Source organism: Lipophrys pholis, assembly GCF_963383615.2.
Source record: "Lipophrys pholis genome assembly, chromosome: 7".
Taxonomy (NCBI): domain Eukaryota; kingdom Metazoa; phylum Chordata; class Actinopteri; order Blenniiformes; family Blenniidae; genus Lipophrys; species Lipophrys pholis.
Window position 1 is genome coordinate 28973534 of NC_137638.1, and position 27262 is coordinate 29000795.

General features: G+C 41.2%; 1 protein-coding gene across 3 annotated transcripts in view; it reads right to left on the reverse strand.

Moving 5' to 3' along the window:
- Positions 1 to 27262, reverse strand: part of hk2 (hexokinase 2) — a 76095-nt gene that overhangs the window by 24057 nt on the left and 24776 nt on the right. For all 3 annotated transcript variants that reach the window (XM_080468154.1, XM_080468153.1, XM_080468152.1), the window contains 8 exons: positions 24792 to 24953; positions 21258 to 21491; positions 7009 to 7313; positions 6758 to 6906; positions 5183 to 5302; positions 4423 to 4518; positions 1012 to 1111; positions 699 to 882 (listed from right to left, as the gene is read on the reverse strand). In XM_080468154.1, coding sequence (XP_080324280.1) covers positions 699 to 882; positions 1012 to 1111; positions 4423 to 4518; positions 5183 to 5302; positions 6758 to 6906; positions 7009 to 7313; positions 21258 to 21491; positions 24792 to 24953 — 1350 coding nt within the window. The remainder of the gene's footprint in view (positions 1 to 698; positions 883 to 1011; positions 1112 to 4422; positions 4519 to 5182; positions 5303 to 6757; positions 6907 to 7008; positions 7314 to 21257; positions 21492 to 24791; positions 24954 to 27262) is intronic.

The following is a 27262-nucleotide window of genomic DNA, read 5'->3' on the forward strand; positions in this document are numbered from 1 at the left end:
ATACATACACACACATACATATAGATATATATTATGCATATATACACACACACACACAGATATATATATATATATATATATACTTTTTTTAATATAAACGAAACATGACTCATCAGTTTTGCTCTACCGATATTGTGTTGTTGCAATAGTAGTCCTGGTAAAAGCCAGAAATCAATGCATGTACAGGAAGGACAATCACATGCCATGAGTCTGGAGCCTCAGTTCCAACTAATATGTGCTAATGGTGCTAGCCTTGTAATGTTTATTCTGCTTTCCTCAAAGCAGAAGAATGAAACTGATCTAAAGTGCATGCGTCTGGTCTATCCCCACAGTATTTGTCTGTGTTTGGCCTTCAACATCTTTGAAGCACTGCTGAAAATCCATTAAGTTTACCAGCAAACAGAGACATGAAAAGGTGCAACATGGACTTTCATTTAGAAAGAAGACGGGCCTGTTGAACGCCGGTCTAGTTCTTCTGCCCCTGTCCACCTCTGACATTGCCTCTGGATGGTTGAAGAGTGGCTCAACAATGTAAGTGTGATGACTGTCAGTGTGTCTCTTGATGTTGACTCCAGCCTCTATGACCTATTTGCATAATTGCACACCATTACAATACACAATGTCCGGGCTTTTTTGCTCTCCGTACAACCACCCAATGCGACCAAGCAGGAACAACCGTTAAATTAAACAAGACGTACCTCTGCTTCCCAGGGAAATTAGAGCATTCATCAACAGCATGATCGAACTCGGTGCAAAAGTCATCCAGTTCACCGTTGTCACCAAAGGCTCCCCACTCCACATTGACACACATGCGACCGTCATTTCCGTCCACCAGTTCGATGTTATGCATTTCCTCCATGTAGCAGGCGTTAGTCCCTGTGCCTGATGGGGAAAACGGAGAGGGTGAGGCGGTGAGGTGGAACCCATAGCTCTTCTAAGTTTTACTGATGAAAGCATCACATCAAAGGAGACGGGCCTCCAGCGAGGACGGTGGGAGAAACTCAAACTTACCAACAATGAGTCCCACCTCGCATCGGGGGTCCTCATAGCTGCAGGTCATCATGGTTCCTACTGTGTCGTTAACAACCGCCACAAAGTTCAAGTGAAATTCCTGGAAACAATAATAACCACATTAATCACAATACCTCACTACAACAAACTCCAAAAGGTGACGGTGATGGAAAGAGAAACAAAATAGAACAGAACTTTTTAATTGTTTGTGTGGGGATTAACAATAAACAGTAACTTTTTGAGAGAAAGGTGAGAATTAGTATTAGCACAGAAATGTCAGCTCGCTCTGGAAAATAACAACAGAGAATTCTACATTTTTAAAGAAACAAGCACATTCAAGTATGTCTTGCTTGAAATTGAATATTTATATTTATAATACTATTTCAAGTGAATGCTAAAGCCTTGCGTGTAGTTCTTAGAGTGTAGAAAGCCATTTAAGTTTAATGGAGTTTCCTTGGATGATTCAGGACTATTATATTAGTCAGAGAGATTAGAGATCAGATATTTTATTTATTAAAGGCAATACAAGCTCAGTCAAGTAATATGGTACACGCAACCTTCGATGCAACAACAATTATCTTGCAGTGCTTTGCTAATGCTCTAATCATCCAGCGCAATGCCCCTAAAATTAACCTGTCCACTCACACCAATTAGTTTTATTATTCTCTTTTTGTACGCATTGCAACGTCTCTGCGGTACTTTGGTTTGCCGCTTTTGTATGACGACACAGGAGATTATCCGTTTCCTGCTTCAGGCCAGTTTTAATGAGGATAAACATGTTTTTAACTACTTCAATTCTGAGCTTTGGTCTGAACTTTGGATGTCACAAAAACATTTTCAGGCAACGTTTTGAAAAGGATTTCGTTTACATGGAAACGACAGAAATGTTGATGATGTAGTTCAGACGTATGGCGACTAGTTGGAGCCGTTTATTGTATTTGTAGTGAAACAACACACACACACACACACACACACACACACACACACACACACACACACACGCACATGCACACACACACGCACACGGAGCACAAGATGCTGTAAAAATGACCAACGGGAGTTCACAGACCTTCTTATGGGCTGAATTGGATTGCTATAATGATTGACTATAAAACTACCAAGTCCAGGAGAAGATGGACTGGGAGTCATGACACTCTGGAAGAAATCATTCTTCTTATTGCCCATCTACTCACGCAGAAGAAATATTTAGGATGGTTGTGGTGTCAATGCACAGTCGCAGCATTTCAGAAAAGTAGCATTTTCCCCGTTTTCAAAAGCTTCACCTTATCGGCTTTTTCAGTTTTCAGTGGCTCCAAACACCATGGTTATGTCAACGAAGTCCCAAAATGCAACGAAAGGTGTTCGTTAGTTAGAATTATTTTTATTTTTAAAACTATTCAGGGTGAATCATGCCTTCACCCATGGTCTGTTGGGATCGGTGGTTTCAGGGTCCTGCAACATCAAGTTGGAAGAGAAGTTTAAATAAACTGAACTAAGTTAGCCTATTTAACTTTAGCCAGATTTCAGCTGGGGTTTAGTTCCAGACACCAAGAGTCTTCGTGTGCGGATGACAAATAACATGGAACACTACAAGAAAAAAATAAAGTTGTACTGGGCGGACACGCCACTGTGCATGGACACATATTTAACTGTTAACGCACCTTAATGAGCGACAACCTGCCAAACGTGGACAATGGACAGGTTTTCCTGGTAAATTTCAAGCTGAGCGACACTGAACGGCCAAAATACTTGGGATGGACCTGATTTATTGGAATGTTCAGACGTTGTGGTGTCAGGATATTTTTTTTGAAATCTGAATAATCGACGGTTCCCCGCAGCACGGTGCTGCACTGCTTTCCCAATTGCGTGTCCGCAGACTGTGCACGCCCCGTGGGTGCTACACGATTGCATCCGTACTACGCTCCTGGTTCACTTCCATGCGCGTTCCATAACGTAAGGTAATGATCCTGAAACTATCTCCACTTCGGCTTCTCCACGCTTTCTAAAGTAGTTTATGTTGCACTTCAGGAGTTCTGAGCCCTCTGGCTCTTTATTTGCTTTTAAATTGTGATTGTTCGGACGGGGAGAAGGAGGATCTCCTCACACAAGCGCCCAGGAGCGTGCACAGATCGTGCCGTCACAAAATTTGGGCTGCGTGGTCGACCGCAGGGGGTCGGAGCCTAGCACACAGGGTGGATGACGATTTTGATGTTGCACGTACTCTGCGCACACAAAAGTTTCACTTTCTCTTTACAGCAGAGAACATGAGGCCCGTGGGCCAAAACTAATCAAGAGGCTCCAATCTGGTCCCACAAAGCAAGGAGGTTTTAAAGGATTTATACAAGTTTTATTTGACATTTCATTGTATTCTGACTTTATGTTGAGATTATAATAATTTTCAGTATTAACTGTTTGATCTTGCAAAAATATAGACAATTTCTTTACATCCACTGGGACCACAACAACGAACAACTTTCAAGTGTAAATTTAAAGGTTATTATAGCAATATTTTACCAGTCTGGTCCACTTGAGATGAAGCTGGACTGTATGTGGTGTATGTGAAGTAAATACAATCTTATTTAATAATTATCTTGTATACATCTTATATACATGTGTATATATGTATATTGTATACATCTTTGTATTAGTTCAGTTATGTGCTTTTAAATAATCATAACATGTTTAATGTTTGGTTCGTTCAATATCAACTGGTCCTACAATTTGTGATCGTGACCTGTCTTCAGGGGACACTTGCCTTTGGATTTTGGGGCGTCCCTACATCAGAGGTTTTATACACACACACACACACACACACACACACACACACACACACACACACACACACACACACACACACACACACACACACACACACACACACACACACACACACACACACACACACACACACACACACACACACACACACAAATAAAGAGATAGACAACGAGAGAGAGAAAATTGGAATTATAAACTATATTCATAAAACAATGGATAAACAAGTATTTAAAGAATTTGGTTGATAAATCAAAGTGCTGAAGTTTTCAATGGATTATTGTAAATGGATTTGTTGGATATTTCTCTGTTAAAAGCACCTAGAAATGACGGTGTTGTATTTGGTGCTATATAAGTAAAGTTGAATTGAATTGAATTAAATAGTCTTAATAATTTATGCATTGATTCTTATTGTTCTGCAGACATTGGGAGCAGCACTCCTTCCTCTGTGCTCCTCTCACTTCATGGCAGAAACATGTGTTGGGCAGATGGATCAGTGGCATGATGAAACCCGTCCCGCTTTTACAGGCAAACAATCCCCACTTCACCCCATTTATGTTCTACTTCATGGGTCAACATTTGCCTCGCCATTTCTTCACTATTGTCTGACCATGTCTGTGAAATGTGTGAACTGACCTGTTTAGAGCGCACGGCCTCTTTCAGTAACGTCACAACATCTTTTCCTTCACAGTCACTCGCTTTGAAACCTTTTGTCCATCTCAGGAGAATGCCCTTGAAGGAGGGATATGAGAAGTTAATTAAAGACGTATCTGTTTCTTTGTGCAAACAAACTGCATTCAGCTTATACAAAAGCCAAAAAGCCATCTTCTTCAGTCGATCTAGACAAAGACATACCCAACAGAATTCTACGTTCACTGTGACACACTTTCTTGGGCTGTCACCTTTATTTTTCTTAACCATCACAACAAAGAAGATTTGACATTATCTAGTTCATACTGTTATGAACAATTGGTATGCTGAAAACAAATGTGTTGGAGGACAGCTTTCTTTGTTGTTAACAAGACTTGAACGACTAGAAAAATGGTCACTCCAGGTTTGAAATGTGTTCTCTGCATTGGAGAAAAGATCGGTTTCTTATCATGGTTTTCAAATCACAATATGATTTGTTTCAGTTTTATGTAAGAAGGCAGGAAAGAGTTCTGTTGCTTAATTTTAGAAACAAGCAAGATCAACTGTCAAACGTTCATTGCCGTCCTTGTGTAAACCACAATTCACTCCACATTCCCTACTGTTCACCAATATCACCACATTTAAATGACTGTGTAATGATTTGAGGCAAAACCTGCAACACCTACTACATTAACTGTCAACACTGCAAAAATAAAAAATCAATGTGTTGTTAAAAGAGTGTGACACATGTGGATAGAAACACTACCTGATCCAGTTTGGTTTGGTGACAGGGGAAAGAGAAGGTGAATCCCAGCGGTAAGGATGCTCCTCTCATGCCCACGTACTCCAGAAAGTCAGCGATGCAGTTCACGATATGGTCGAACAGCTGAGACAGAAAACACACAAACGTGTCAATAAAGAGTTCTACCAGAAAAAAATCATTAAAATATAAAAGGAATTACTTCTGCACAGAGAATGAACTACTTCACAAAAATTAGATCATTGCCACTCATTTCCAACACGTCGTTTCCTAAAACAACCACACCGAAGTCGATATGTTTACAAACAAACCAGAATTTTTTTCCATCAAACTGTGTTTTTGTTTCACGAACTGACGTCATCTTGGGAAACCTGCCGCAAGGGCTTCTGGGATATCAAAGATGGCGTGGTGGCAGTTCAAGCAAAAATATCATTTGACCAATTCAGCACGATAAAAAAGCCAGATTTTCTCAAAGAAAGAGTCTTCAAGTCACAAGAATAGTCTCCTCCTGGTCAAGCAGTAAACTTAACTAACTTTATATATATCAAGCATTTTCCATTGCTTTTCACAGGCGTTTGGGAAGCACTGGGATCTAGATCCACTTCTCAGCATTATACGAGCTTCTACTGCTTTACCGTCAGCCAATGAAAAGGAGAAAGTTGCTCTTTGGTATAGTGATTGCCACAAGGCTCATCTTGAGAGTGTGGAAAAAGGATTCAGTGCCTCCGTTTGACCTATGGCTGGGGGTATTTGGAAAGACTAAGGTACGATAAAGATGACAGAGGCAGTGTTTTTGACTGGATATGGGACCCTATAGTTAAATTTCTTCAACAGATCAACTGATGTGAATGACTGACCTTGCTGTTTCCTTCATTAAGTACACTTCTGGTTTTATTCCTTCATGTTTTTTTCTCTTAAATGATGTATGATTACCAATTAGTAGCATGTTATTTAATTGCTGTCTGGACTGTGGTTCTGTTGGTTTTTTGATGTGCTTTGTTCTACTGGGGGTGTTGGTGAAAATTAATAAATATATCTATATTTTAAAAAAAGACCCTTTAGGTCTGTATCCCGAGGACTGTACATAAAGCTCTGCCAGTGTTTTGTAGGTGTGAAGTTATGTTGTTCTTATGAGTGAAATACAAAATGTTTTTAGTTTGTTTTCAAGTAAATTTGATTTTATGTTGATATTTATGGATAGTGGCAGCAGTAGACAACAAATTGCTCATACTGTTGAGACCAGATCACTGCTTATCATGGAGTAGTACCTGTTTTGTGAAAATATCGACATTTCATTCCTTATCCTGTAAAGAGGTTCAATTTAAAGGTTATTATGGCACTACTTTACCGGTCGAGCTTACTCAGGATACTGTTTGTGGTTTGTGTGCACTGCGTCTACAAGGGATTATGAAAATGATAGCAACTATTTCAATGTGAGGAAGTTAATGGAATAAAATGTGTTTAATGGACCTCACTGCTTTCATCACTATTTTTCGAGAATGGCTCGGTGGCGACATCGATTGCCATGGAGGCTCGGTGGTAGTGGGGGTGCTGTTGATTGGCCTGTCGGTGACGTTTTACCTCTTTCCCGGTGCCCTGCATGATCTCCTGCGGGATGTTGTAGATCTTGTGATTCATGTCCACAGTGCGTTTGTTTCCGCTGCGCACTCGAACAAGCAGCACCCGAAAGCTGGAGCCCCCCAGGTCCAAAGCCAAGAAGTCTCCGTGCTCTTATCAAAAACAAACCAGAAAAATCCATAAAAGTCTCGACAAACGTGAACCCATCTCTGACTAACAGAGGGGAGGGGATAAAGTTTCTCACTAAGATCTACCTGTCCCATCAGGGATGGATCTGACGTAGGTGGGAAGCATCTTCACACTCGTCTGCTCGTGCGTTTGCTTTGACAGGCCTCGCAGCATCTCCTCGCTCATTCTCCTCTTTACCTCCATCAGCTGTTCCCGGCTCAAGCGCAGGGTGTCGAGGATCCGCTGACGCTCGGCGTGTTGAGCCGCGAGACGGAAGGCGACCGCTGTTACCATAGCGGCGCCTTTCGAACTGCCATCCTGCGACAACAAGAATCGCACGTCGCAATCCGGCACGAGGCGCCGGACCATTTTGTTGAGCCTCCGGGAAAACCTGACGGGGAAGAAACAATAGGAAGACCCTGATGTGAAACTTTTCTCCAGCACATCAATAATATCAGTACAGTGAGAGTTGATTTTTCGGAGTCCATCAATATTGAAGAAATCAACATCGTCTATAACACAATGATTCTGACGACACATGTTGGGGGATGATCTACTAGAAAGACGGATGCAAACACGATAATACACACAACTCATGTGGAAGTGGAGCAAGGGCAGGGTGTTATGGCCAAAAATGTATAGATATTTCTTCTCAAAAATGGCAATATACCATATAAACTCGATATTTTCTTCTCAATAAAGTTTTACCCCAAAGATAGTTCCGGCAGTGATGCTCACATCTGACAAATACACAAATTACGCAGCATAAAAAAAGAGCATGTGACTAATATAGAATATCAGGCGTGAGAAGTTCATCCTAACAGAATGTTCAAATTGACTCACAACACCTACAAATGGTTGTAATGTGAAAATTGGCTCAGAATTTAGCAGAAACACTCCTGTTACTGAGGCGAGAGGCACTTCTTCAGCTTCGTACCCGTGATTTGGATTTGCAGTCTTCAATACAGGATATTTTCTATTTCTGTTGTTTGCCTTCTGAGATCTGTTGCTCTTTTTTTCTCCTCAGAAAATCTCTCATGTCACGTTTTCATCAACATCAGGTTTATTTTCTGTATTGGTCCACGATGTTCAATAAGGGATTTAATCAGAAATATCCCATTCCACAACAACACATTTCATTTTCAGTTTTTTGGAGGCTCAAAGCTCCATTCCATCACTCCAATTCAAATAAAGCCAACAAAGAAAACAGCACTTATTCCACTGCACTGTGAAAGCCTCTGCATTATTTTTAGACGACCCAACGAAGAATTGAAAAACTTATTTCTTATCTCAGTAAGTAAATCAGGCTCTTTGTGTTGCCTGTTAGTCCAGTCACTTTTGCTTGTCACTAAAGCAATGATTTCTATCTGCCAAGAAACGGCTCCGACGTCTGACCGGCAATCACTGAAAATTGATCCCCACACCAGTATTGACCACTGCCCACCATGCTGTGTGCTTTCCCTCACAACACACAAGCAAAGCCAGGGACTCCGTTGATTGTTGATTCTCTTAATGTTACCTTTTGTCTCTCTGCGTTTTTAAAAGCGCTTTACTGCAGAAACGTCTGCACCTCTATGATCACGTCTGACTTCACATGCAGAGTGAATACATTTATTATTATGGTGTTTTCTGGAAGTGACATTTTCATTAAATGAAGGAAAATGTGTTTTTACACCTCCATGTGCTCGACGCCATCTTTCCTGATGTGGAAGCGCCTCACACCATTTCACTAATTAAAGTCAATACCATCAGAGGTGCTAACTTCTGCTGAGGTGAAAGGGTGTTGTGACAAACAAAACTCTTGAATGTGCATTTTGTGCACTGGCATACTTATTTGCCTGCCTGCCTGTATATTCGTCCAGACATACAGCTCTCTGTGGTCAGAGGGAAATGTTTCCCCTCTGAATGCCAAGCTGGGCTCAACCCTGTCCTCCCGTGGAGACTTGACTGCTGCCGCTTGTGTAGACAGGGGCAGTTGTTACACCTCTTCTTGTCTAATTGGACTCGGAGCAGTTTGGTTTTCTAGATGGTCGTTGAGACTTAATTTGTGACGTGTTTGCGGCTCAGAGTGTCACATGCGAGTATGAGCAGAGTCGACTGGCCCATTAGACAATAGAGGCTCATTCTAATGGTGTTGTGGCCTCCAGGGGGCACAACTAAATCGTGAAAAACAATTCACCTTCAATATAGTTATAGCGAAAGTAATTATTACTCTTAAAAAGGAAAAGCTGACATGTAAAGCAATGCCCAATTAATATTAACACAAATGGTAAATAAGAGGGGTCGTTACTGTTACGGATCATTTGTAAAGATGAAACCTACCCAGGAGGTGCCGAGATTGACCTAATCTGCACTTTTAATATTTGTTTTATTTACATATGGCTGGCCAACATTTGTTCAGCTTTTAACCCCTTTATAGTGAAGTCCTTTATTTATCACATGCAACAATTATACATAGTATAATGTGCAGTTAAATGCTTTAAGTACATGTTCCACACCGAAACAACAGGCTTTATAGGTTAGAGGAATAAAAATGTAAACATTTCAATTTAAAACACAAATAAGGAAAATAGCCCACTTTATGACCATATTAATACTATTAAAGAAAATGATGAGAGATAAACGATAAATACTGGTAGATCGGTTTGAATAGTGCAAATAAACAGTATCTACGAGGCAAACTGTCGGTTCCTAGGCTCAGCAGGCGGACAGCCTGAGGAAAGAAGCTCCTCCTCATCCTCTGTGTATATCTTCAGGCTGCCAGCAGAGAGAAGAGGCAGTGGCAGGGTGGGGGGGCTCATTCAGAATCATCCTGGCCTATAATCTGCACCGTTTGTGTAAAATGTCCTGCAGGTTGGGGAGGGTGGTTCTGATGGTGAGCTCTGTTGATCGGACCACCCTGTAGCGCTGCATTATGTAATAATGGTGCAATAACACCAAACAGTTATTACAAAATGTGGCTGTTCCACAAGAAAATGTAATAACTGGATGCATTATGAAAAATGTTTAGCCCTTTGCTGTATACATGGTTCTATGTTTAATAGTGATAAAAAGATAAAGAGTCAGTTGGACTTGAATATATGTCAGTCTTTGTCCTGCCAACATGGAGATGGTAGAATGTAGCTCTAAATCAGGTTTAACTTTTTAGATCAGCTGCCATTGTGGCTGGTAGATTTTGAAAGTTACAAGCCAACTAGTTTTTCCACGAGCCATTTCTATTTCCTTGAGTAAATGAAACCAGACTCTAAGTGCCACTGAGTGCATTTAATAATTCAGCCAGCATTTTGTAATAACTGTTGCAACATGTAACCACTTATTACAAAATGCACCATTACATAATGAGTCTCAAATGTATTACATTTATTACATATTGCACCATTATTACATAATGAGTTTCAAATGTATTACATTTATTACATATTGCACCATTATTACATAATGAGTTTCAAATGTATTACATGGTTACATGTTGCACCATGCACGCGCTACAGACTGTCCTCAAGACCAAGCAGGTCCTGCTGGGGGCTGCTGCCCCTCCAGGTGATGAATTACCAGCCAAAACACTCTCAATGATGCAGGTGTAAAAGTATCTGAGCACCTTGGAGTTTAACTTTACATTCCCACAACATAATGAACTGAAGTTTACTGCTTTCTTGCATTTGCAAATGAAACTTTCACTGTAATGACTATAAAGTTGTATGTAATATAATATGCATCTCAGAAAAAAGACATTGCATATTATACGTGCATAGTAGACAACATTTATCCAGTTTTCCATTTCATTTTTCATCATTTGTGTGTTGATGTTTTGTGTTATTTTAAGGCAAGGCAGGGTAGATTTATTTATAGAGCACCATTCAAAGACAGGGCAATTCACAGTGCTTTACAAAGAAATAAAAGAAATTAAGTAAATACAAAACAACTTTACTAAGACATAAGAAATATATTAATAAAAGCAATACATAATAAAGGTTTTAAAAACAGCATAAAAAGTAAAATAAATAACGTAAGAGATTTATTAAGATACATTTCTTAAAGAAAGTAAAATCTATAGTTTATTTGAAATCCTGTGCATACAGGAATGTTTTAAGTCCTGATTTAAAAGAAGTGAGTGTGTCAGCAGTCTTCAGATGAGGAGGTAGGAACTAAAAGCTGCTTCACCTTGTTTCTTCTGACTGTAGGAACAGTGAGTCAACCTCTTCCTGATGACCTCAGAGGTCTGGAGCTTTGATCTTCTACAAGTCAGTCTGAGATGATTTAGGCCGAGACCATTCAAAGCTTTCTAGAGCAGAAGGACCATTCTGAAGTCCATCCTTTGATACACAGGCAGCCAGTGGAGCACGGGTGGAGCACAGGTGTAATGTGCTCCACCCTCAGTGTGTTGGTGTAATGTGCTCCACCCTCTTTGTGTTGGTGTATTGTGCTCCACCCTCAGTGTGGTGGTGTAATGTGCTCCACCCTCAGTGTGAGGGTGTATTGTGCTCCACCCTCAGTGTGGTGGTGTAATGTGCTCCACCCTCAGTGTGACGGTGTAATGTGCTCCACCCTCAGTGTGGCGGTGTAATGTGCTCCACCCTCAGCGTTCTGGATGAGCTGTAGTTGTCTGACAGATTCTGTCCTGAGGCCTGTAAACACTCCGTTACAATAATCAACCTACTGAAACTCAAAGCAGAAGAAGTTTCTCAGAATCTTGTTGCTCAGAAATCCTTTGATTCTTCAACATTGTTCAGATGGTCGGAAGCTGATTTTCTTCTTGTCTTAATGTGGCTTTTGAATTTCAGGGTGAAGTCCAGAACACCACCCAGATTTCTGCCTGATTTGATGTCCTGAGTGACGAGGAGTCAAGATGAGCACTGACCTTTAACCTTTCTTCTTTGGGGCCAAAAACAATGAGCTCAGTTTTCTCTGGGTTGAGTTGTAAAAAGTGCTAACTCATCATTTCATTTCTACATTTCCTCAGCCGGTATCAGGGGGCGTGGTCATTCACTGACACTGATATATAGAGCTGTGTGTTGTCTGGTAATTATGATAAGAGATGTTGTAATGTTCCATGATCTGAGCCAGTGGGAGCCTGGAGATGTTCAATAAAAGGGCCCGAGGATGGAGCCTTGAGGAACCCCACAAGTGATTTTAATTTGCTCATTAGCCATTATTATCAGGTTTACGAACGAATGAATTTGTGCATTTGGATAGAACAGATAAAAGGGAGGAGTGGTGCTTTATATTCATAGAAACCTGCACGCTATTAAAATTGAAAATATGCCAATTATGATTGAGCAAGTAATGAAATGTATAACGGTCGAGATTATCAGGGAAAGAAAGAAAAATATTCTTGTTAGTCGTGTTTATAGAACTCCAGGATCCAAAATGGATACTTTCACTAAAGCTATGGAAGAACTATTTTCTAACTTAAATCACAAAGAAGTGTTCATTTGTCTAGGCTTTAACATTGACCTATTCAATGCAAGTAGCAATAGAGGCACAGCTGAATTTATTGATACAATGCACAGTATGAGTATACTACCTTTGATAAATAAACCAACAAGAATAACATCACATAGTGCTACATTAATTGATAATATATTTACTAACATAATGGATGACAACCTAATATGTGGAATCCTAAGAAATGATGTAAGTGATCCTCTCCCAGTCTTTGCGGTCTACAACTGTGGCAGTAAAATTATGAAAGAATGTGAAACTATGTAAAGAAGAATCATAACAGAGAAAACACTCAATAAATTCAAGAGTAAACTATAAAAACAAAATTGGAGTACTATATATAAGGAAAAGGAAGTAAATACAGCTTATAAAGAATTCTTACATATATTTAAAATACTGTATGATGAAAATTGTCCAGTAGTAAGCCATGAAAGTCAAAGTACTGTGATAAACCATGGATGACAAAAGGGCTACAAAACAACATTTTATATAGAGAATTTATATAAAAAAAATAGAACTATAGACACTGAAAATAAATTTTAAAAATATAAAAAATGAACTCATTAATATAATTAGAATGTGTAAAAAGGAATACTATATAAATAAACTAGAATACAACAAGAATACCATAAGCGGTATATGGAAAATATTAAATGGTATTATTCGAAATAAAAAGAATGATAACCAAGACCCTCCCTACCTTATGGAAAATAATAACATGATTCAGGATAAGGCGGAGATAGTAAAGAGACTCAATAATTATTTTATAAATATTGGACCAAAACTAGCAGAAGAAATTAAGGTAGAAGGGACGAAAATACAAGCAGATTACATCAACTCAACCCCCAACACAATGTATTTGAAACCAGTAGTACAAAGAGGAATCAGGGACATAGTCAAAAGTTTTGAGAACAAAACAAGCAAAGACGTGGATGATACAGACATGCAAACTTTAAAGTTTGTCATTGATGGAGTCAGTGCACCATCAGTAAATCTATTTAACCTGTCATTTGAAACTGGACTGTTTCCTCAGTAGATGAAAATTGCAAAAGTCGTTCCTATTCACAAAGCTGGAGATGGACACTTATTCACAAACTACAGACCAATCTCAATATTACCACAGTTCTCTAAAATATTAGAAAAAATACCTATAAACAGATTTGATAGCTTTGTAGAAAAAAATTCATTATTAACAGATAGGCAGTATGGTTTCAGGAAGAATCGATCAACAGCACAAGCATTAACAGATTTAATTGAAGAAATAACTGATAGTATTGATAAAAATGAATATGCAAGAGGAGTGTTCCTAGATTTTAAGAAGGCATTTGATCCAGTGGACCACAGAATACTTCTAAGAAAAATGGAAAAGTATGGTTTTAGGGGTATTGTTTTCGACTGGATAAAAACAGAAAACGGTTTGTACAGATATCCCAGAACAAATCATGTTGTTTGAATATTAAATGTGTGGTACTACAGGGGTCAGTCTCAGTCGAAAATATTTATAATGTATATCAATGATATTTGTAAAGTAACTGAAAAACTAAAATATGTGTTATTTGCGGATGATACTAATATCCTTTGTACTGATGTGGACCTGCAGCAGCTCTTGAGGACAGTCACTAAGGAGAGGTGTAAAGTAAAAAAATGGTTTGACGTTAATAAATTATCATTAAACCTAAATAAAACTAATTTTATGTTATTTGGAAATCAGAGAAAAAAATATAGATGTAAAATTAAATATAGACAGTGTTAACATAGAAAGAGTGAAAGAAGTCCAATTTATGGGTGTGATGTTGGACCACGGGATCTGCTGGAAGTCACACATTAAAAATATCAAAGGGAAGTTGGCAAGGAGTATTGCTGTTCTGGGTAAAACAAGGCACATTCTCAAACAGCATCACCCACTCTTTATTGTACACTCGTTTTACCATATTTGAGTTGCTGTTTAGAAGTTTGGGGAAATACATACATGACGAACATCCAACCGTTATTCATAATGCAAAAAAGAGCCATCAGACTGATCAATAACACAGGATACAGCAAACACACTAATGGGTTATTCCTAAAAACACCAGATTTAAAACTCCCAGATCTCATCCAACTCAAAACTGTCCAAAAGATTTATAAAGCAAGTAAAGGTTCACTTCCAAAAGAGTTACAGAAAAGACTTTTACAGAGAGAAGGGGATTATATTTAAGAGGAAAACTACAATTTAAGATACCATATGCTCGAATAACACAGAAAATGATGAGTATAACAACAGCAGGGGTTAAATTATGGAACTGTCTAAAGGATGAAATAAAACAAAGCACCAACATCAACCAGTTTAAAAAGCTTTTAAAATCATATATCATTAATAAGTACAAGAAAGAAGAGCAAAAATTTACCTAGGACAGCAATAATATATAATATGTATATAATGGTATAAAATTTATGAAAACGTAACAAACATAATAAAAGGTTTTTTGGCAATTTATATATTGCCACTCTATATTTAATTGAAACTTGTGATGCAGATATGAAACAGTATAATATTAATGTGCATCTCGCATACATGTGTTTGTATATGTGTGTATGCATGTTCGATTAGAATGTATAAACTGTGTATAAGAAAGTTGTGCAAAATATATATTGAATGTATATTGTAAAAAGATTAAATTATCTTTTGTATGTGAAATTATGTTATATTCTGTAAAGAGCCGTGTTTATTTTGTGATGGGGTAGGTATATATAAGCTTTGCTTCAACCTACACCCTTTCAGCTAAAGAAATTCACAATTCACAGTGTTGATTGTTTTGTTTTCTTTTTTTTCCCCTTTTTTGTGAAGATGGTCGAGATAAAAATTCTAATTCAAAATTAGACACACATGCGGACAGACACATTCAAAGATGCACGCATGCCCACAAACGCATGCACATAGTCGCGCACACATGCGGACACATATACACGCACACACTCACGCATGCACACACACACACACACACACACACACACACACACACATGCGGACACACACATACAAACACACCCGTACACGCACGCGGACACATACACACACACACCCACACATACAGCATTAGAGAACCCACCTAGAAGATGAGTGTAGCTAGGAACACGCTCAAGTTTGTCACCTGGAATGTACGAGGAATGGGCACGCAAATAAAAAGACAAAAAGTTTTTGAATACTTAAACAAACTACAGGCAGACATTGTCTTGTTACAAGAGACACACACACCTACAACAGGACATCACAAATTGATATCACCACAATTCCCTCACACATACTCAGCTTGTTTTAACTCCAAGCAGAGAGGCGTAGCTATATTAATCAACAATAAAATACAATTCTCTTGTAAAGACACAATCACAGATCCAGAGGGAAGATTTATAATTATTCACATCTCTCTGCAGAACATAGAGATGTGTATCGCAAACATCTATGGCCCAAATGTTGATGACCCTCCTTCTATCATAATTTCTTCACCACCCTCTCAACACACTCTGATAAAACACTGATAGTGGGAGGAGACCTCAACATCGCCCTCAATCCACAAGTAGACAGAGTTAGTAAAGCAGCAAACACCCGACACACGGAATCTACAGACATAGTCCAGCAGTACATGAGTGACTATGGTCTTTGCGACGCCTGGCGCACCTCTCATCCCAACCTTAAAGAGTACACCTTCTACTCAGCAGTGCACCAATCCTATTCGCGCTTAGATTACTTTCTGGTGAGTAAATCAGTGATTAAAGACATCCTGGACACACAGATTCACCCCATTACTATCAGTGACCATGCACTTGTCACTATGACAGTTACTAATAGAACAATCACCCCTCCTATTAGACAATGGAGATTTAACACGTCACTGCTTAAGGATCCAGACTTCCGCACATTCTTTAAAAAACAATGGTCAAATTTTTTAGAAACAAATGACCTGCCTGGTGTCTCTCCCTGCGTCCTCTGGGAGACGGCTAAAGTTGTCATGAGAGGTAAAATCATTTCTTATTCCTCATACAAGACCAAAAGGGAAAAAATAAAGGAGAAAGAACTGGAAGATAAAATCAAAACCATGGAGACAGCTCATGCTGCCTGCAAAGACGACAGCCTATTACTGGAACTAAGAAAATTGAAAATAGAGTTAAACAAAATAATTGAACATAAAACACAATTTCAACTGCAGAGATACGCTGGGAGAACTTTGAACATGGTAATAAATCCAGCAAACTTTTAGCCAATCAGTTAAAACGAAATAAAGAAAAATGTACGATCCCCTCAGTCCAAACTCAAAATGGTAAAATCACCTTTAACCCACAAGAAATAAACAATACCTTCAGAGAATTCTACAAAAAACTTTACTCTTCACAAATTGACCCTTCACAATCTGAAACAGAGAGCTTTCTGAGCACAGTTGACCTACCAAAATTAAAAGAAGAACAGATCCAAGGTCTAGAAGCTTCCATCTCAATTGAAGAACTGCAGGAAGCTCTCCAGCACATGCCTGATGGTAAAGCTCCAGGACCTGATGGATACCCCACTGAATTTTACAAAGATTTATGGTCTTTACGCTCACCTATTTTTTTCAGAATAATTGAGGAAATTAAAGAATCTTCAACTCTCCCCCAACATATGAACTGTGCAAATATCAGTCTTCTTCTAAAACCGGATTAAGATCCCACACTACCATCTAGCTATCGGCCAATATCACTAATCAATGTAGATCTTAAAATAATTAGTAAAACATTAGCAAGTAGACTGGAAAAAATCACACCCCACATCATACACCCTGATCAAACTGGGTTTATTAAAGGACGACACTCCACTAACAATACACGTAGATTAATTAATCTTATAGACCACTGCCACCACAATAAACAAAAAGCCATTATCACCTCCTTAGATGCAGAAAAAGCCTTTGATAGGGTAAATTGGAAATTTCTCCTTGCTACACTACGGAAATTTGGATTTAGAGAAAATTACCTCTCCTGGATAAAGATCCTGTCCACCTCACCCAGTGTCTGTGTTAAAACCAATGAACAAATGTCCTCAAGGTTCAATCTTGAGAGAGGCACCCGACAGGGGTGTCCACTCTCACCATCTCTCTTTGCAATCTTTATCGAACCACTAGCAGCAGCCATCAGACAGAACAATAACATAAAAAGAATACGAACAGCAAATGTAACACATAAAATATGTCTCTATGCAGATGATGTGCTAATTTTCCTGCAAAACGCACAGACCTCTCTTCCAGAAACAATAGGGTTAATAGATAGATTCTCCTCAATCTCAGAATATTCTATAAATTGGAACAAATCAGTCGTCTTGCCTATCAACTCTACATTTCAGCAGACACCGAACACCCCACTAAAACCAGGGAACATCAAATATCTCGGCATTAACGTCTCAGGCAAACTCTCAGACTTGGTACACTTAAACTACACCCCCCTTATTAAAGCAATAGAGGAGGACCTCATTCGATGGAGGACACTCCCAATTTCACTTATGGGGAGAGTAGCAACATTCAAAATGATGGTCTTGCCTAAAATTAACTACATCTTCTCAATGATCCCAGCAAAACCACCAAAAACCTGGTTTAACACTCTTGATTCTCATGTCTCAAAATTCTTATGGAAAAATAAACCATCACGTATAAGTTTAAAAACACCACAGAACACCAAGGACCAAGGTGGCTTAGAACTCCCAAATTTTTATAATTATCTGGCCAATAAACTACTTTATGTTGTAAAATGGATCAATCAGAAACCCTTAGATGAAGGCTGGCTAGACGTTGAAAAAACATTCTGTGAAGATCTCCAAGTCAGAGATCTTCCCTTCTTCAGTCCTGTCATCAAAAAGCACAGCTGCTTTAAAAGCATCAATATAAACACATCTCTGACAGCTTGGTGGGAATTTCTTAAAATAAATGGATCTTCACTCATTCCCTGCAAACTCACACCCTCTGGAACAATCCCGACATCCTGCAAAGAAAGAAACTAATAAACTTCCCAAGATGGAAAAATAATGGAATAAAACTCTTTTATTCCATTTAATGAGCTAATAGAAACATATGGCATCAGTCAAAGCAACTATCTGGAATATCTTCAGCTTATGTCAATAATACAAACTAAGTTCAAACTAGAACAGATTAACCTGAACTGACCTCAGACAGTGACAAATCTCCTGAAGATCTCAGCACCTAAACCTCTTTCTAAAATGATCTCAATCCTGTCAGGTTCAAATATCTCAATATCCCTTCCCACCTTCAAATGGGAAGAAGATCTCAACATCAACAGAGACCCAACGTTTTGGTCAGAAATCTGTACAAATACATTCAAAATGAGCAAAAACCCCCAATATACAGCTCATATAATACAAGCTCCTTCACAGAGTTCATTACACAGGACAAAGGATGTTCAAGATGGGGCTCACTCCCACTAACATATGTTCAAACTGCACAGGTGATCTCCCCGATACCTATTTACACGCACTTTGGCTGTGTACGCCAGTCCAAACGTTCTGGCAAAAGATTTGTGAAGATTTATCGTTATGCCTGGGCTACCCTATTCCAGTCTCACCTTCACTTTGCTTGTTAGGAGATCTCACAGAAATTAAAAGAGAAAAAAATGAGTCCTGCTGCTCCTGGTTTCCCTAAGCGTCGCAAAAAAGGCGATCCTCATGAACTGGAAATCCAAAAGTAATCTGAATATAAAGTTATTTAAAAACTTACTTCTAGACCACATCACATTGGAGAGAATGTCTGCTTGTAGGAAAAATCATTTGACACAATTTGAGTCCACATGGTCTCCAATAATTAAATACACCATGTAGCTCTGTGGGGGGGTGGTGGCTCCACCCCGGGGCTCTGGGGACCGTCGGTGGTTGGGGCGTCGTGGCTTTGGTGGTTGGTGGCTCTGTGGGCTCGGGGGGGTCCTAGCGTCTATGCTGGGGGGCTGCGGCCTGGCTGTCGGCTGGAGGGGGTTGGGGGCGGGTCGTCCGGGTCCTGGGGGTGCGGGGCCTCCCCCTTTCTGGCGGGGGTGCCCGCTGCAGCGCTGGGGGTGGGTCCTCCCTCTGGCCCCCTCCCCCGGTGGGGCGGGTTGGCCCCTGCTGCCGCGCTCCGGGTCTGCCTCATTCCTGGATTGGGGGGAGCGGGGGACGGGGGGGCTCCGGGTTCTGGATGGACGGTTGACTGAGAGTGACCTCCAGGGCCTGAAGGGTGGGTGTGTGTGTGTGTGTGTGTGTGTGTGTGTGTGTGTGTGTGTGTGTGTGTGTGTGTGTGTGTGTGTGTGGGTGGTTGTGTGGGTGTGTGTGTGTGTGGGTGTGTGTGTGTGTGTGTGTGTGTGTGTTGGGGGGTGGAGCTGTGTGGGCGAATGAGGGGGGGTGCCCTGACCACTGGCCTCCGGCTGGGCTCGCACTGGGCCCTGCGGGTCTCAGACTCTGCTGTCTGGCCGTTGGGTGGGGTGGGGGCTCCCTGCCCGTGTCCCCTTACGGCGCCTTGTTGGGGGGGGTGTGGCTCCCCGGGTCCTTGGCCGGCCGCTCGGGGGTGGGGCGGGGCAGCGCGGGGGGTCCAGCTGGGCCAAGGTCCTAGCGACGGGAGGACCCCCTCCCTCAGAACCCTCCCTGCCATACCTCACCTTATATTACTCCACAATAGGGAACAGTGGGGCGGTGCCTAGGTGGGGGGTCCGGGCTACTTAACTGCGGTCTGGGTCCTCCCCCGACTTTGCACCACCCACAATTTTAACCACACTTAGTCACGCAGGGTCTTGAGGGGGTAAGCCGCTTTCGGGGTTCTGCCGCTTGTCAGCGGTAGAACGCCCGGGCCCCGCTACCCCCCAATTTTAAACCGCACCATAGACACACACATTGCATCCACCTCTTCAAAACACAAAGACACACCCTTACATACATCCAACACACATATAGGGCAGGGGAAGGGCGGGAGACGTGGCTCCCCCCAGCACCTCCCGCTGGGGTCCCGCCCCGGCCCGGGGTGAGTGCGGCTGGGATGCGGGGGGCGCGCTCCCTCGGGCATGGCGCTCGTGGGGGGGCTGGGGGTGCGGCGGGACTCGCCGCCGGGGTTGGGGGGGGCTCTCGACCCGCTCGGCCCGGGGGCCCTGCTCCGGCCTTTTCTCGGCTTGGCGGCTTGGGTCGGGGCCTGGGGCCCTGTGCCCTTTATCCTTCTCTTGTGGGCCCCTCTTGCCTGGGGGGGATTCCTCTCTGCATTCTCCGTCGGGTGCTTTTTGGGCGGGGACGTGGCTCTCTGGGGTGGTTCGCTGGGGTCTCCCCGGGCCTGGGGGGCTTCCGTCTGCCGGGGTGGCGGTGTCCGGGCCCGATGGCTTGGACCCCGAAGTGTCGCCACGGGTCCCCCCACAACAGTTCCAGTCCCACCCAGTGGACAAACCACACACACACACACACACACACACACACACACACACACACTTCCACTCCTCATGAAAGGTGCTTCTGAAGTTGCGTGTTCTCTATCATCATTTGCTCAAACTTAAAAAAAAATAATAATAATAATAAAAATAAAAAAATAATAATAATAATTCAAAATTAATTAAAAGTGTCACATTAAGAAAAATAATCATCTCCTGCTCTACTGACTGTTTGACCTTCATGTAGTCGATTGATCATTAAACTCATGGATTTCTAAACAAGTGTGACTAATAAAGATAAAACACTCATCTTATTTATCGTAAGCACAAAGTTTTTGTCTAGAGACTCGTTGATTATCCACGTTCAGGAACACCCAGGTAAAGCCAATGTGAATACTACAGAAAACTCCTCTTGTATTTAATTCACCTTGAATCAAGCAGCTACTCAGCTTGAGCACTCCACTTTAAAATCACAAAGTGAGTCGAGTGTGTGTTAATGACGTTCACTTACTCTGCGTGATTCTTGTAAACGGACCCATCCACTCCGATGGTGGTCCGCAGCTTCTCAGCTGCTTTGTTGTCCCGGATCTGGCGAAGCAGCGACGCCAGCGTGGCGGCGCACAAGTGTGCAGCCCGGGTAGAAACTATCTGACACACCCTGCGGGTGGCCAGGCAGTCCTCGGCCGACGGGTCCAGACCCAGGCCGCGGAGCACCTGCGCAGTGCTGGCCAGAGCTTCATCATCTCTGCAGAGGTTGGACAGGAAGACCAAAATGACTCTCGGGTGGAACAGCGTACAGATTTCTTCAGTTACATAGAACTGGCAGGGAGTTCTACTTGCAAACCCTCAATTCCCCTTTGAGCAGGAGAGCTTGATTTATCAATCCGGGCCCGGTTGTTCAAAACTCGGTTATCTTTTAACCAGCCCTGAAATACATTTAACCAACCGTGAACTTTAACAGCACTGTTATCTCGTTGTTCAGAACTCAGTTAACTTTAACCGGGCGTTATCTTGACATTTAAGTTAACGCACCTACGGACCGCTGCTAGAATTCTAACAGTGTGTTTAACTCTTGATGCCAGTTCAACTGAGGAAGGATAAGGTGTACTGTGGACTTAACTTTTGATATAAAGTATAATGAAGAGTTGTGCCTCCACTACCGGTTTGGGAAAAGAGCAACATAATCGCTGATGTAGAGGAGAGCAGAGTTGTCCTCGGCTCACTGTGTACGCTCTCGGCTGTAATAAATTATTATTTGGAAGATACCAGCATATAATATATATTGCATAAATGGTGCATTCTAATGCATTGTTGACAACTAAATATTAGATTGTAATGTGATAAATTGGAGGACCAGTTGATATTAAACGAACCAAACATCAAATATCAAAAATCACAGAAACATACTTATTTAAAATCACATAACTGAACCAATATAAAGATGTATATATTATATACATATGTATATAATATATACAAAATAAAATGGAACTTCAGAAGCCACATCCAGTCCAGTTTCATCCGGAGTGGGCTGGACTGGTAAAATATTGCTATAATAACCTTTAAAGTGACACTTGAAAGTTTTTCTCTGTTGTGGCGCACAGTGTATGTGATGAAACTGTATATATCACACAATTGGTACTGAAATTGATTACAATCTCAATATAAAGTCAATTTTAATGAAACATTCTGCTGCTAAATATAGTAAAATGTAAAAAAAAAAAAAAAAAAAAAAAAGTCCTAGAAATCCTATATAACCTCCTTGCTTGTTGGTTTGTGGGGCCGGATTGAGGCAAAGTGCAGGACTCTGCTGTGAAGGTGGCGGTGGTGTATTTGCGTCAATTAAAGAAGAAAAAATAAGAAATATGAAGGAGCGGCGGCAGGGATTTAAGAATGACGACCTGCCACTTCTAAATAATGTAGAGGAAACCCTGGATGAGGCAACATGATGCTGTCTGATCATCCAGCTCAGTTTTCATTTTCTGGAAATGCTTAAAACATAATGCAGAAGAACGGAGACTTGAAAGTGGGCGGAACAATGGGCGGGGCGGCATTAGGAATGCTAACCAGTGACGTTAACCTCACTGTTAACTTTGACGGCGACGTTAGCTCACGGGATGACTAACCGAGTTTGGAACAACCGGGCCCAGGTGTACAGCTTAGAAATGTAAAGTATTGGTTCAAATAGAAAGAAACACTGATTATAAAAGGACTCGTTTATAGACACTGCTGTCATGCTAAACTCTAATAATTAAAGAGGAACCCAAACTTTTGCAGACTTTTTTTTTCCAGGAAAGAAAAGCCCACCATGTTCAGGCCAACACTGTCCTTGAAATATACACCAAAGTTCAAGGCATGTTATGTTGGACGTGAACAATCTATCGATCCAGATCACAAACACTTCATCTAATTCAAAGGTTCTCGAGCCTTCCTGGTCTGACCCATTCCAGATGAAATTGGACTGTATGTGCCCTCTGAACAAAAACACCCCTGTAGATGATGATAATAATAATAATAATAATAATAATAATAATAATAATAATAATACACCACAGGCTGTATAGAGGGCACACCAACACATGCAGTTCAACTCAGTGCTGCAGTCCCACATGCACTGTTTCAGAAATGTAATGGCACATGACAACAGAAACATTGATTCCAACGCCGTCACTCTAAAAACATGATTCCTTCCATTATCACTACAGCTCAATCCGACCCGCTACCTGATACAGGCAGCACAGTCGTGCTACTTCAGGGAGTGTCGACCCCGCCTACGTGAGACCTGGGCTCCACTGGCTCCGCCTGTCAGTGCCCGGTTAGGACCCCCTACTCAGCGACACGAGTGCCACTGCCTTGTGGCTGACTATCGGTTTGGGAAAAGCTAAGAGAGTAAACCCTGACAGAAAATCTGGAGTGGAACCCCGATGGCGGTTGGGCGCACACTTCTGCAGCTGCGCCGACACCAACTGTCTCGTCTCGTCAAGCCAGCGAGGCCGAGAGGGGGATTGTGATTGCTGGGAACCCCAGGATCTCCATAACCTTCGCCCAGGCCTGCGCCCTAGAGAGGTCACTACAGACTAACCCACGGCACAACTATCATAGTTTTCTAGACTGATGGCCAACAGCAACGACAACAATCTGACAATATGTTGTTGATTGGTAAAGGGGGTTTAGAAAAAGTTTAATAAAAAAACTGTGAGACAAAAACCACATGTAAATCTGCATATATCTAACATTAGAGCACAACCCTACAGCTTGAGTGTTTCTCTGGTGTGTTTTGGGAACAAAAACAAGAGTGAATCATTTTGAGGAGTTTCTCAACATGCATAAAGAGGTGATAAAGAGACATTCTGAGGATTTCACACATTGTTTTAAATGTTTTGACAACTCCATTCATATTTTATTTTATATTTTAACATCCAGCAGCCTGCCCTGGACTCGAAAGCACACAGACATCCAGCACAGCTTTTAACCTTACACAGTAACAATGTCTTGATGCGTGGAACAAATGACCAGAACAAATCACTGTGACTCACACCTGCACAGCATGGGTGAAACACAAAAGCTTAGTAACATTCCTTTGTCATAGACTGTTTGAGGACAACTTTGGAACATCTGAGGATTCAGAATATACATCTAATCCATCAATTCAAGACAACATTAGAAACTCAAGCTCCGTTAAAAAATGATGAAAATAATGTTTCAATGAAATCACTCATAATTCTCCATTTCTACTGTGATGTGAGTCACAGAGACGATTGGAAAAAACAAACTAGTAGATCAAAGTGTGCTTTTAAGTAATGACTTGTCAGGTTTTTCATAGAAAAAGCTTTTGACTTTCTACATCGCAGGATCTGTGATGCTACTGCACCCCAACAAAAACAGAAAGAGGAAACAAAAACCTACTGCTGTGCAGACGTCCGTGTCCGTTTTTAGATTTGAATGCCTTGCATCTCGCACAACAGGGGACCGTTTCAAAGCATTTTGACGCTGCGTTCATAAAACTTCAAAGAGTTACAGACAACAGACACACAAAAGAACCAACTTGTCATTGTCGATGGCGTAGATGTAGCTGGTGTTGAAGCGTCCGGTGGTGAGGAGCTCCGGTGTAACCTTGCCCTGGAACAGCAGCCGCTCTCTGGTCATTTTCACCAGGATGAGACGCACCAGCTCTCCCATGTACATGCCGCTGATCATCTTCTCAAATCTACAGAAAAAGAGAAAATCGTGACATCCATCAAGTCAGCAATGTATCGCGACTCTAACTTGAACATCATGAAGAGTGATGTCCGCCGCCAATCAGAGGAAACTAATTTCAGATAGCTCCGTCATATTTTCCATGACTTAAAGTTCATGAGCACAGGTCAAGCTGACCAGTAAGCAGACTGCTTCACCTTCCAGGTCAGCTCTTCCTTCACCACAACGGTGACGCACTGCTTCCTCGACCCTACGGTCAATCTCTAAATTCTTCCCAAACAGCCCTACGCCACTTGAGAAAGGTTTCCCCCTCCACTTGAAAGGGTCGCATCGTTCCCATACCGTCTGAATTTCAATCTGCTCCAGAGGATGTTGTAAGCAACTCACGTGACGTGAAAAGGGCACAGATGTCCCCTTCTCCCTTGACCTTCACTTTTTTTTTTTAATAGATGTATTTCTTCTTTTCACTGGGAGTAAAAAGGGAAATATGGTTCAGTCAGAAGCTTGCAGGGTAATTCTCCATACGTCAAAAAGTCCTTGAACCACAAATTGGCCCCAATGGATAGATTGAGGACCTTGCATGGCAGACGCCTTGGTTGTGTGCATGAATTGGTGACTACATTGTAAATCGCTTTGGGGTTGTCAAACAAGTGGGAAAACATTATATAAGTGAACTCCATTCCAGAGGTTGAAACGCTTTGCTCCACACAGAGAAGGAATTTACAGACTACTGCAATGAAATTAAAGTACATTACATACACGTAAAGCTCGACAAGAAAAAGCCAGTTTGATGGCAACAGGAAGAAAGTGTGATACTCTGGAGTGGAGCGAGTCTGTGGTGCTCAGAGCCACTGAAAATGCAGCTTTTTGAAAATGGCTCCCAAGGTGGAACTTTAAAAAAATCTGACCTCGACACCATGGGAACGGGGGAAAATGCTATTTTTCTGAAACACTGTACCTGCGCTTAACAGTCATAGTAAATAGTTCTTCTGCTCATGCTCAGCAGACAGACAACAACAATGAGTGTCATGACTCCCAGTCCAGATTCTCCTGGTAGTTTTATTTTGTATTTTGCTTTTATTTTTTCAGTTTAGGGGTGCAGGTGGAAGCAATGTGAAACTACCGGGGGCATAAACAAGTACATGTAGTGAAGTTTGGAGTGAGGTGAGTCAGGTACAGGTGTAAACCATCACCAATAAAAAGAAGCTATTACCTTAAAAGAAAAAAAGACAATTTTGAAACAAAACAAGAAAGAATATAGGATGCATCAGAAAAAATGTCAGGGAGAAATGCACTATTTAATGTCTGTTTTTGAAAAATAGACCTTAAGTCGATTTTGAACCCACCACCCGACCCCCAAAATTTTGGACACCCAGATTTTCTGAATGGACACCCAAAACATGAATTTCTGCCTAAATCCATGGTTAGAAGTGTCAAGATGAAATGCTGAAACCTACAGCTATATGTAGTTAGCATGTCGACCCACTAGTAGGTGCTGTTGCAGAGATAAATATTCTGCAAACATTAACAATGGTGACAGCAATGAAGCAATGTGAAACTACCGGGGGTAGTTTCACATTGCTTCCACCTGCACCCCTAAACTGAGCACCTGTAGACTCTGAACTGTGAACTAGTTTCTATAATCCTCTTATTAGTTTTTATTTGTTCTCTGCAGGCCTCAGCTCAGTCCCAAGACTTTAGTATGTCACAGTCACACGTAATTAAACTGAGAGGGGAACAAGCATGATTGTTAATACTTATATCAAAATCAACTTTTTCACAGCAAAGAATATTTTATTCTTCACTTAAAAAAATTGAATGATATCCAAGCATGGGTCCACAATTTGGAAATTAAAAATTAGATCGATCATAGGTCCAAAGAATTAGTCCCAATTGAGTGGATTCTGCAGATAGAATTCCTCAGCATCTTGGAAAGGAATTCCCTCCTCTCTGCTTCAGCATTTGAACGCATCAGGATGAGTCAGAGAATAATGAACCAATCAGAGGCCACCTTACTAAAGGTATTGACCACATGGAATCATTTGACCAATCACGTCGCTCGTTATTAGGTGTAATACAAACCTGGAAGTCAGTTGCAAGTTGAGTACTCGAGCCGATAATTCGCTATATTTGGGCGAAAAACGATGAATTTAGGTAAAAATAGACGGTGACAAGTAGTGATGGCCATTATACACATATTTTAGAGGCTTTGAGCAACGCGTCCGTACAATTCACCGTAATGACGGCTGGCTGCCTAAAACCATGCTTCTAACTGAGACGGAGCCCAAAGATCTGAAAACACACATAAGTGTCATTAGT